The sequence below is a fragment of the Heptranchias perlo genome, chromosome 31, assembly GCF_035084215.1.
Source record: "Heptranchias perlo isolate sHepPer1 chromosome 31, sHepPer1.hap1, whole genome shotgun sequence".
Lineage (NCBI taxonomy): Eukaryota > Metazoa > Chordata > Chondrichthyes > Hexanchiformes > Hexanchidae > Heptranchias > Heptranchias perlo.
This window is the reverse complement of record NC_090355.1, coordinates 29,120,075-29,132,996: the sequence shown is the minus strand read 5'-3', so window position 1 is coordinate 29,132,996 and position 12,922 is coordinate 29,120,075. Positions and strand designations below refer to the sequence as shown.

The 12,922-nt window shown below is 44.4% G+C and overlaps 1 protein-coding gene across 3 annotated transcripts in view; it reads left to right on the top strand.

Annotated features, from left to right (window-relative positions):
- Positions 1-6,939, top strand: part of LOC137300638 (adenylate kinase isoenzyme 1-like) — a 119,237-nt gene extending 112,298 nt beyond the window's left edge. For all 3 annotated transcript variants that reach the window (XM_067969849.1, XM_067969851.1, XM_067969850.1), the window contains 2 exons: positions 2,050-2,241; positions 4,482-6,939. In XM_067969849.1, the coding sequence (XP_067825950.1) occupies positions 2,050-2,241; positions 4,482-4,550 (261 nt within the window). In that variant the 3' untranslated portion in view covers positions 4,551-6,939. The remainder of the gene's footprint in view (positions 1-2,049; positions 2,242-4,481) is intronic.
- Positions 6,940-12,922: the final 5,983 nt, after the last annotated feature.

Here is a 12,922-nt window from a genome sequence, read left to right as displayed (position 1 = left end):
GGACCTTCTGCAGTAACATTGCCTTAGAGATCGGTGGAACCCTGGAGTACAGGGCCATTTCTACCAACCTCCTGCTGGGGAAACCCCCTGTGGAACTTCCAGGCGAATGGGTCTTGATGAGCCTCCTCCATGTTATTAAGTGGCTGCGGTCTGTACGGCATACAGTAACAATGGGGCGTGATCCCGTCTGAGACAAATTGATTTTTGTTTTTGCCAAGTAACAAAACCCCTCCCTGGAATATGAATCCTCCTATTCTAGTCTGTGGGCATACAATTATTTGTGCTGTTTTTCATCGATTCCAACTCCTTTTCTCCCACTTTTTCTCAAGAGTACATTTACTGAAGTAAATCCAGTGAACCTAGATTAGTTTAAATGGGCTTTTTGCCAAAAGATGAAACAGAATTCAAAACTATTCCTTTTCTATAATCGGTGTATAATTGCTCTCTTAACAATTACAAGGTACAGAGGTATTCAGTTGTCGGCAGCCCATGATTTAGTGACACATCAACTTGTAGCTAACAATAGAGATGGCCAAACTCCCCTGTTGGCCATTGGGTAAAGGCATCTCCCAGTGTGATATTCAGCCCTACAGACCAGAGCCTTCCTGGTTTGTGCTCAGTTGGCTGATCGCAGCCAAAAGTATCAGCTGAGACATTACAAATGGCCTCAACTGGATTAGGGATAGAAAAAACATTCAGCTAAGGTTCCTGCTCCTGATTGCGGCCAAGCGACACTTCGCTGGAAAGTGGGTACATGTGGCAATAAGATCGTGCTTAGCTGTGACAACGTTCATTGTCCAATAACCTGTCAACGCTCACTGTTTAGGCTTTACTTCGCAATAGAGAAGAGAAAATTGGGGGGAAAAGAACCTTACTAAATTGGCAGTGTCACTGAAGGCTGGTGTGAGATATCGAAATATTGCACTGATGCAATAGAGAAGAGTCTTCTGAGGTTACGCTTAAGGCACATTTTTGGCACAGAAAAAGAAGGAGCATTACTCTGTGCTTAGCTCATGCTGTAACTGATCTGGGTGTGTTTGATGGGACAGTGTAGAGAGAGCTTTACTCTGTATCTAATCTGTGCTGTACCTGATCTGGGTGTGTTTGATGGGACAGTGTAGAGGGACCTTTACTCTGTATCTAATCTGTGCTGTATCTGATCTGGGTGTGTTTGATGGGACAGTGTAGAGAGAGCTTTACTCTGTATCTAATCTGTGCTGTACCTGATCTGGTTGTGTTTGATGGGACAGTGTAGAGGGACCTTTACTCTGTATCTAATCTGTGCTGTATCTGATCTGGGTGTGTTTGATGGGACAGTGTAGAGAGAGCTTTGCTCTGTATCTAATCTGTGCTGTATCTGATCTGGGTGTGTTTGATGGGACAGTGTAGAGGGACCTTTACTCTGTATCTAATCTGTGCTGTATCTGATCTGGGTGTGTTTGATGGGACAGTGTAGAGGGACCTTTACTCTCTTTCTAATCTGTGCTGTATCTGATCTGGGTGTGTTTGATGGGACAGTGTAGAGGGACCTTTACTCTATATCTAATCTGTGCTGTACTGATCTGGGAGTGTTTGATGGGATTGTGTAGAGAGAGCTTTACTCTGCATCTAATCTGTGCTGTACCTGATCTGGGAGTGTTTGATCGGACAGTGTAGAGAGAGCTTTACTCTGCATCTAATCTGTGCTGTACCTGATCTGGGAGTGTTTGATCGGACAGTGTGGAGGGATCTTTACTCTGCATCTAATCTGTGCTGTATCTGATCTGGGAGTGTTTGATCGGACAGTGTAGAGGGACCTTTACTCTGTATCTAATCTGTGTTGTACCAGATCTGGGAGTGTTTGACACTGACACTGGATACACAAAGTGGAAATGCTTCCATCTGCAATGCTAAAGGATGTAAAAGTCACTAAATAAAACCAAACTAGGGTTCTGATTTCAGACAAGAGTGAGAAAGAAAAAGGGACAGGAGGAATCCGAATTCTGAGCTGCACTTTGACAAATGTCCTTCCGCTAATTTTCTGAATGTGTGCTTTCTCTGCCCTAGTAGATTGGCCCTCCTACGTTGCTCTTGTACATTGATGCTGGCAAAGAAACAATGATCAAACGTCTCCTGGAACGTGGAAAAACTAGCGGGCGCTCTGATGACAATGAAGAAACCATCACAAAACGCCTCGAGACCTACTACAAAGCAACAGAACCCGTCATCGACTTCTATGAACACAGGGGCATCATCAGGAAGGTGAGGCCTGACACATCGAGAATGTGACAACGGTTATGAGAGTAGCAAAGGAAAACAACACATTGATGGGAGCATTTTCCTGAAATCCCAGCTCCATGTGTTCAATTCCAAGTTGCCCGGGAAGTCAATAAAGTGGTCAAATTATGAGCTGAAACAAGCTCCACACCCACAAATTAAGGGAATCTGTGAAGGTCTGGATTTTGTCCACCTAGAGTTTGGGTTGGGTTGTCCAATAGCAGCAGAGGCACTGGGTGACTCTTTATCCACCCATGCCACCATTGGCAATCAAAATAAGGTAAATGATGGCCTACGGAGGTGGAGTAGCACCACTGATGTGATTGTTTGCTGTCTTTTCTGAGGACGCAATCTTAGTTGCCAGCTATGTTCATTGTATCTTGTTCAGTTGGTGGGTGGGAAGAAATCAGAGGAACCATGAGCTTTAAATCTCTGTACAGAGCACCTGCCATCAGCTAACAGAGGACGGCATTAACGAAAACTTGGGAGCAGGTCATTTTGCCTACCTGATGTGTGGAGTGAGGGGGACCAGAGGTGGAAATAGAGGCATTTATACCAGAGATCGCGGTTCCTCTAATTCCTCTGCCATCACTATTTAAGCACAACCAGCAACATTGCTGCAGGTGTTCCTCATTTCAGTGTCCTAGGCCCAACCATCTTCAGCTGCTTCATCAAAGACCTTCCCACCATCATAAGGTCAGAAATGGGGATGTTCGCTGATGATTGCACAGTGTTCAGTTCCATTCGCAACCCCTCAGATAATGAAGCAGTCCATGCCCGCATGCAGCAAGACCTGGACAACATCCAGGCTTGGGCTGATAAGTGGCAAGTAACATTCGCGCCAAACAAGTGCCAGGCAATGACCATCTCCAACAAGAGAGAGTCGAACCACCTCCCCTTGACATTCAACGGCATTACCATCGCCGAATTCCCCACAATCAACATCCTGGGGGTCACCATTGACCAGAAACTTAACTGGACCAGCCATATAAATACTGTGGCTGCAAGAGCAGGTCAGAGGCTGGGTATTCTGCGGCGAGTGACTCACCTCCTGACTCCCCAAAGCCTTTCCACCATCTACAAGGCCCAAGTCAGGAGTATGATGGAATACTCTCCACTTGCCTGGATGAGTGCTGCTCCAACAACACTCGAGAAGCTCGACACCATCCAGGACAAAGCAGCCCGCTTGATTGGCACCCCATCCACCACCCTAAACATTCACTCCCTTCACCACCGGCGCACAGTGGCTGCAGTGTGTACCCTCTACAGGATGCATTGCAGCAACTCGCCAAGGCTTCTTTGACAGCACCTCCCTAACCCGTGACCTCTATCACCTAGAAGGACAAGGGCAGCAGGTCCATGGGAACAACACCACCTGCACGTTCCCCTCCAAGTCACACACCATCCCGACTTGGAAATATATCACCATTCCTTCATCATCGCTGGGTCAAAATCCTGGAACTCCCTACCCAAAAGCACTGTGGGAGAACCTTCACCTCACGGACTGCAGCGATTCAAGAAGGCGGCTCACCACCACCTTCTCAAGGGCAATTAGGGATGGGCAATAAATGCTGGCCTCGCCAGTGACGCCCACACCCCATGACCAAATAAAAAAAACTTCTTTTATAGCTTCAAACAGATGGCAGCCAATCACATCAGGGATGCCTTCTACCCACACAGGTCTTATTGCCAAAGAAAAACCCAGCTGCCCCAATGGCTCAGTTGGCAAACTCACCGTCCACTCTGGTACTCAGTCACGGAGACAAGGGAAGTGCCAGGTTTGAAGGCCGTTCGATGCTGAGTGAGCTGATCTCTGCTGTCTTGATATATTGGGGCTGCTACAATTCGCCTCAGTCCCTTTGGGCTGTGGAGAGGAAAAGTCACCCAGATTCCCATTCCGGGTTCCTTTCCTGTTGGAAAGCGCATGTTTGTGGATGTTGGAAAGGATCGGACTTGGCTGTGGCGCCCCCCCCCCCCACCAGCCTTCTGACCATCACTGTCCAGATCACACATTAAGAATGCCCATTTAGACTGAGGTACAAGAGGGCAGCCTGGACCTGTGCAACCATACTTCAGAAAGACACAATAACCTTCTGGAGAGGAGAGAGGGGAGGGCGGGGAATTGGAATGAAACACAGGATCGTATTTGCCTTTAATTAAAAGGAAAATTGAAATATGGATTTACTTAGCTGCTGTCTGTACTTTTCTTTCTTCTCAATCTTTAGATAAACGCTGAGGGTTCAGTGGACGATGTCTTCACTCAAGTTGCAGCTGCTCTCGATGTGTTAAAGTGACCTGAAGACAGACGTATTACAACGATACCCCTCCTCTCCCTTTGCCCCCTAGCAATGCCTTTATCCTCCTAGTCTCACTTTCAGCCGATCATGGACAGTGTTACTAAGAAAGAAGAATCATTGGTTAAGCTAATAGTTGGCTGGCAAGCCACGGGCTATTCATCCGGAAATTTGATTGGATCCATTTCTTCATTGTGCGGTGTCCCTGCAAGTATTTTGGAACGAGCTGGCAGACTAAGGCAGCAAGTGTACCGTGAAATTGTATCTCCACCATTGGCCTGTCGAACAACATCCATTGAATAGAATGGGGCTCAGCACCATACCTCCGTGGCAGCAATGGAACCCCAGCTCTCATTGCTTTGTGCACTAAATACCCACACACAACCACAGAAATCCACATCATTTCTTTTGTCATTGAAGGCAGATATGTTCAGACATGCCACAGGCATTTTCATGGTATCAATAGATTTATCTGTCAAGAAGCATCAATCACAGAAAATTCTTAAGCCCCCAGTAAGACAATCTGCTCAGGAATTGAGGTTGCTTTTTTGGACATTTTCTGTATTTGATGCTTCTGATTACCCGGCCAGGTTCCCACCAGTAATCTGGTCTAAAACTGTCCAACGCATCACAGTCTCAGACTGTTAAACTGGTCTCTTTTGCGCTGAGGTCGTTCGTAATACTTCAGTGAACAAAAGCTTCCCGCACACCAGAGATTTCCGACCTAACTCTGGAGCTGGCAGCTGGTAATGAATGTTTTTCTGTGCTAACCAGTGCCTTTGCTTTATAGTTTGTGGACTATGGCAATGAAATTAACCGTAATATTACAGTATGAAAACTATTCAAACATCTGGAATAGTTTTTATTGCAATATTACATCCAAACTCAAATAGACAAAATCATTTTAAACACTTTAATTCAGCTCACTTTGATTTCTCTTTTTTCTCCTATTTCCAATTATTTTAACTTCACTTTTTTTCCCTCCGATTTAATCTATCAGTCTTACTCCCTTTATTTAGCTTCATAGATTATTAGATCTTTCACTTACCTCTCCTCCCATCTCCTAACACCCACTTCCTCTTTGAGGTGGGAGAAATTTCCAACAGCAAAAAAAAAAGCAAGCTGGGTTCTTATTGGTTGAAAATTGGTTTTGAAAGTGGGTTTTCCAGCCATTCAAAACCCCTATGCTGAAGATTGACTCGTGACAGGGTCAGTCAGCGACGCATCAAAACATGAGGCAGGTACTTTGCTGAAAGAGTCTGTCCCAGAGCCCAAGATCAGCCAGACAACGCTGTAAGAGTCCCACAGTAAACAAAGTACTGTATTACCTGAAACAAAAATCCTTCAAGACGAAAGATATCTTTTGCTAAAATAGCAACTGGAGTCACTAGTCAGTAAATGGCAGCCATTTTGTCCGACCAGTACCTGTATTTATATATCCCATTATGCATTCCTCAGAACCACTTCCTTCCTGTTACGCTTAACCCATTGAAGACTCAAACTAATTTTCCATTTAAAAAATAAAATCAATAATCTTGACTTTACATATAATCTAACATGTATAGCAGTGACCTGTCTGTGAAATTCTGGGACTTGCTATTGTGGAAACCAGTTACAGAATATCACTACTTGTGTATCATACTCTCTGAATAAATTTCAGGAAGAAAAAAACCTTACAGTCTTAAATATTTTTACTTTGAGGCAGAAGTGCGAGGGCAGTCCCTCGGAGGGTTACCCTCTACATAATCATTCATGCAGAAAGGTCAAAACAAGACACTATTTGCAGACTGAAAATATGTCTTTCTCCATGTGAAATCTTCCTGTGGGCATCCAACCTGCAACCTCCTAAATAACATTTCGTTCTTTCCATTTTCTTCTTGTAAACTGTACTAAAGTAGTCACATTTTTGTAAAGCCGTGTTTGGTGTTTCAACGAACAAACTGGTGGAGTGGGGGGTTGGGGGTTGGGGGAAATAAAATCCAGAATGCTCATTTACAATGAAATCATGCTGTGTGTTATTGGTGAACAAACATTTTACTGCGTTCGTACAAATTTTCTTTGGTGTTTTAATTAAACTGTTAACTATTAATGCCTTTGTTATAATAGCAAAGAATTTCACACGATCCTATTAATGTGTTCATTACCAATACCCTACAAGGTGAGTTCAAAGCATTAGTGATTTATCGAAGTATTATAACATGGTTGCAGATGTGCAACGTCTTTTTGTAGTTTCTTTCTTCCTGTGTTGTCAAGCAAACCAGCAATTTTTTTTTTTCTAACTCTGTTGCAAACAAACCCGAACTTGTACCAGTATTTATTGGAGCCTCAACTGATGGTTGGACTGGAGGAGGTGACCGAATGTAAATTTAATAAAACAGAACTGACCTCGTTGTTGTGTTGAGTGAAGTTTCTCTGCCGTCATTGAACGTGCAGTTTTGGTTTTTGCTGTGTTGTTCACTGCCGGCTCCTGGAAAACCCTGTCCCATTTACACCAGTAAGGAGTCTCACAACACCAGGTTACAGTCCAACAGCTTTATTTGAAATCACAAGCTTTCGGAGGCTTCCTCCTTCGTCAGGTGAGTCACCTGACGAAGGAGGAAGCCTCCGAAAGCTTGTGATTTCAAATAAAGCTGTTGGACTATAACCTGGTGTTGTAAGACTCCTTACATTTGTCCACCCCAGTCCATCACCAGCATCTCCACACCATTTACACCAGGACATCGTGACATTAAGCAGCACTGTCAACAAAGGCAGCAAGGGTGCCAAGGAAAATCGGTTCTGCTGCCGCAAGTCCCAACCCGAATTCCAGCCTCTCAATGCCCTGGAGCTCCATACATAGATTCATCATAGTGTACATAGATTCATCATAGAATCATACAGCACAGAAGAAGGCAATTTGGCCCATCGTGTCTGTGCCGGCTCTTTGAAAAGAGCTATCCAATTAGTCCCTCTCCCCTGCTCTTCCCCATAGCCCTGCAATTTTTTCCCTTCAAGTATTTATCCAACTTCCTTTTGAAAGTTACTATTGAATCTGTTTCCACCGCCCTTTCAGGCAGTGCATTCCAGATCATAACAACTCGTTATGTAAAAAAAAATTCTCATCTCCCCTCTGGTTCTTTTACCAATTACCTTAAATCTGTGTCCTCTGGTTAGCAACCCTCCTGCCATTGGAAACAGTTTCCCCTTACGCTATTGAGACCCCTCATAATTTTGAATACCTCTATCAAATCTCCTCTTAATCCTCTCTGCTCTAGGGGGAACAAACCCAGTTTCTCCAGTCTCTCCACATAACTGAAGTCCCCCATCCCTGGCACCATTCTGGTAAATCTCCTCTGCACCCTCTCCAATGACTTGTGCCTACAATGTCTCAACTGCTCGGAAGTGTTTTAAATGTGATCTGGATGTCTCTCTGCTGGCAACACACTGGCGTTCCTGCATGCAGGGTAGGAGTTGGGTTTACATCTACAATTTGTTCCCTGCACTGTGCGGGCTCAGTTGTGCTTTTGGAAGATGGGGTGGAGTGAAGATCTTAAAATGGTCTTTAAAGTTAAGTAAGGGAATAAGACCGATAGATTAAATTGGAGGGGGAAAGAAACACACTAAAGTTAAAATAATGGAAAAAGGAGAAAAGAGAGAGAGAGTCTCCCGACGCGTCTGTGCAGCTCCAGGTAACTAACAGAATGACTTCAGTAAAGTCCGTTGGAGCAGCTTGCCTGCCTTCCCACTCAGCAGTGGTGTCATCTGTGGGGGAAGAAGACCCAAAAAGGAGGAATGGGCAGACAAAAGATCTTCTAAAAACTTTTAAAAAAAACACTGCATATTTTCATGTTGACTGGGGACTTTCATATGATACTGAAAAAAAAACCACCAGCCAATGTTTATATATTTAAGTGCAGTGAGGAGCCGATAGTGTGAGCTGGCTCTCTGATGTTTTGTTTCCGCGTCCTTAGGAAATTGAACTTCATATATGATGCTCAATATAGTCAGACCAGACTGCAGTGTCTGCCTTGCCCTTTTCTCAGTTCCCCAATGATTGCTCACTACAGTCACACTAACAACCCATAGAACCTACCCCAGCGAGAGTCAACACCTTCAGGAGAGGAAGGGAGAAATCTGGGGTGTCTACACCTTCTGACACCCAATGAACCCATGGACCATCAGCCATTCGCCTGAAGTTCTACACTCATCTGTGGCCTGCATTCACCCCCAGGTATCTCTGCATGTTTACCACAGTGGGGGGTAATTTGCAGGGTGTGCCACAGATGGGACAAAACTAATTTATAAGTTGCCTGTGTAGTAGGACAGAATAACTGCATTTGGACACAATATTGCACATGGTGGTGACTGTTCTGGTTAAAAAAAACTATTATTGTTCAGTAAAATTCTCTCTCTGTTATGTCACGTGAAGCAGAAACATTGACATCAGTTAGGGAGAAATTAGTACTGGAGGTGTGCAAATGGACTGGGCATGATGGATCCAATTGCCTCCTGTCCTTCCAATGTGTCTTCTGGACAGATTACAAGAGCAAGTTTGTTGCCTGACAGGCAATCCTTCTCACACCTTTCGCCTTCCTCCCTCTACCATGATCTTTCTTTACTTTCTCGCGTGTTATTGGTACCACAGTCATTGCTGCTCTGAATCTTTCCTCTCGTTCCATCTAATTTCAGTGTGGCACATGCATCCTCGCTGTGTTGAAATCGAGGCTCATTGCACAGTCTCTCACTCCATTATTTCTTCACATGGCTTGCCTTCCCTCTCAATCATCCCTCCTTCTGCATAGACTCCTGTCCCAAGCTTGATGTTGCTTAATCACATTAATTTACCTCATTGCTTATTCTTTCCAACCTTGGTGTTTTCTTGCACTATGAAAAAGAAAGATTTGTATTTATATAGCGATGTCAAGATGTCCCAAAACGCTTTACAGACAATGAAATACTTTTGAAGTGTAGTCACTGTTGTAGGAAACGCGGCAGCCAATTTGCGCACAGCAAGCTCCCACAAACAGCAGTGTGATAATGAACAGATAATCTTTTTTAGTGACGTTGGTTGAGGGATAAATACTGGCCTGGACACCGGGGAGAACTCCCCTGCTCTCCTTCGAAATAATGCCTTGGGATCTTTTACGTCCACCCTGAAATGGCAGATGGAGCCTTGATTTAACGTCTCATCCGAAAGACGACACCTCCGATAGTGCAGTACTTCCTCAGTATTGCACTGAAGTGTCAGCCTGGATTATGTGCTTAAGTCTCTGGTGTGAGACTCGAACCCACAACCTTCTGACAGTGTTGCATTGACAATCCTCGATCTTGCAGATGGGAGCGCGGCTGCTTCCCATTCGACTTATTTTCTCACCCCGCTCTCAGTAGGATATCACAGAATCACAAATATACGTACCTAGCCTCCCATGGATGGAGGGGAGTTATATCGGCAGCCCCATTAAATCCAAACCTATTCTTCCAATTCCATTACATAACTAGTTCTACAAGTTGGGAAATGAAAGCTGTGCGAAGCCACAAGCAGCTGATTTTGTGAAATATACTGGATCTACCCTCAGCCGTTTGCAAGAGAACATTGGATTGTGAAAGAGGTCTATTTCCCCTTTGACTTCACTGGAAAAACTTCAATTGACTTGTCTGAAATGTTAATGCGTGAATTCCTTTTGTACTTAATAATCAAAGTCACAAAGAATTATTAACATTCATGCCCTTTGTGCTTTCATCTGTCCGTGTGTATTCATCAGTGGAATTGGCTTGATAAAGGTCAGTGGACTTGAAAGTGCAGAGGAGCTGACTTAATGCCGGTAGAAATTTTAACATACATGTACTCCTCCTGGGTTAATCATGCACGGTCATTAACCATAGGGGTGTCAGCTTTTGTGGTGTAAATTAAGCTTGCTTACATGGTCAGGCTCATTGGGGGTTAATTTTGATTTTGGGCGATAGTGTAAAACGGGCCATCTCAGCTCAGCCGCCCAGAAATCAGCTGATCCGAGATGGAGCACTGTGGAGGTGAGGTCATTCTTAATATGTGGCCCTTGGCAGAAAGTGTACCCAGGCTATTCAAATGTAAGAGGGAGGAGAACTGCCAAGTTCAATCCTGTCCTTACCCAACATACACAAACAGACACTTTCCAGGAGGAGTCAGTCACAATGGATAATGTTTGGGAGCCCAGATCAATGTTCCCCATCCCTAGCCTAGAGCCAATGAATTGTAACAGCCCACCATCAATTTGGCTGAGATCATTAACACAGACCAGGATCAAACCCTGTTCTATGTAGCTCATTCCACAATGGGCAGAGAACTGACTCACTGATTTCTGCCTTTATGCAGTTAAGACCCTGCTCTAGCTTTTAGGAAAGTCGGGTAGGGGATAAACTGCAGACTCTCTCATTGCTGGCTTTGGACAGCGGCCAGAAGGCCCAACCGCAGCATTGATTACTGCTGCAACAGTGACTGATTTTCCTGTTCCACCTCCGGACAATAGGCCCTGCCAGGAGCAGACCAGAGCCAGAGTGCCAAATAACCAAATTTGAAAGTATTGAGGCATGAACTCACATGGTCCAGGCACTCTTTGGATATGCTGCACCTATTCAGTGCACGTGGTGGGGGGAGGGGGGAGGAAAATCGGCCCTCTTATGTTTCTCACATAAATGTTGATAAATAATGAACGGGGGCTTTGAATGGCAACTGAGAATTATTCATTCATTGCGTTTTCTTTAAGAGGATGGAGTTACCCTCCAACACAGATAATTACATAGAATTTACAGCATAGAAACAGGCCATTCGGCCCAACTGGTCTATGTTGGTGTTTATGCTCCACATGAGCCTCCTCCCACCCTACTTCATCTCACCCTATCAGCATATCCTTCCATTCCTTTCTCCCTCATGTGTTTATCTAGCTTCTCCTTAAATGAATCTATGCCATTCGCCTCAAGTACGCCATGTGGTAGCAAGTTCTAAATTGTCACCACTTTCTGGGTAAAGAAGTTTCTCCTGAATTCCTTATTGGATTTACTCGTGACTATCTTATATTGATGGCGCCAGTTCTGGTCTCCCCCACAAGTGGAAACATTTTCTCTATGTCTACCCTTTCAAACCCCTCCATAATCTTAAAGACCTCTATCAGGTGACCTCTCAGCTTTCACTTTTCTAGAGAAATGAGCCCTGGCTTGTTCAGTCTTTCCCGATAGTTATAACCTCTCAGTTCCGGTATCATCCTTGTAAATCTTTTTTGCACCTTCTCCAGTGCCTCTCTCACTTTCCCCCCTGCATCAACACACATGCTTCTTTCACATCCTAAACATCATAAGAACATTGGGGGAGGTGAGATTCTACAGGGTAGATGGAGTGTGGCAGGGGGCACAAGAGTAAGACGTAACAAAAAAATAATAAATTGTTGGCCTTCTTCCTCTTTCAGTTAGGGTCAGCTGTGGCAGTTGGTAGCGGCCTCATCTCTGAGTCAGAAGGTTGTAGGTTTAAGTCCCACTCCAGAGACTTGAGCATGAAGTCCAGTGCAGTACTGAGGGAGTGCTGCACTGTTGGAGGTGCCATCTTTCAGATGAGACAATAAACCAAGGCCCCGTCTCCCCTCTCAGGTGGTCGTAAAAGATCCCATGACACTATTTCTAGAATGATACCTGGACTCCAAGGGTTAAATTACGAGGAGAGATTACACAAACTAGGGTTGTAGTCCCTGGAATTTAGAAGATTAAGGGGTGATTTGATTGAAGTTTTTAAAATATTAAGGAGAACCGATAGAGTAGATAGAGAGAAACTATTTCCGCTGGTTGGAGAGTCTAGGACTAGGGGACATGGCCTAAAAATTAGGGCCAGGACTTTCAGGAGTGAAGTTAGGAAACATTTCTACACGCATAGTGTGGTAGAAGTTTGGAACTCTCTTCCCCAAACGGCAGTTGATGCTAGCTCAATTGTTAATTTTAAATCTGCGATTGATAGATTTTTGTTAACCAAAGGTATTAACGGCTATGGGGCTACGGCGGGTAAATGGAGTTAGGTCACAGATCAGCCATGATCTCATTGAATGGCGGAACAGGTGCGAGGGGCTAAATGACTTACTCCTGTTCCTATGTTCCTAATTCGAAGAGCAGGGGAGTTCTCCCCGGTGTCCTGGCCAACGTTTATCCCTCAAACAACATCACTAATACAGATTATCTGGTTAGTATCACATTACTGTTTGTGGGACCTTGCTATGTGCAAACTGTCTGCTGCATTTCCTACATTACAACAGTGACTACACTTCAAAAAGTATTTAATTGGCTGTAAAGCGCTTTGGGACGTCCTGAGGTCGTGAAAGGCGCCATATAAATGCAAGTCTTTCTTTCATTCTAAAAACCTGAAATGAATCCAACCT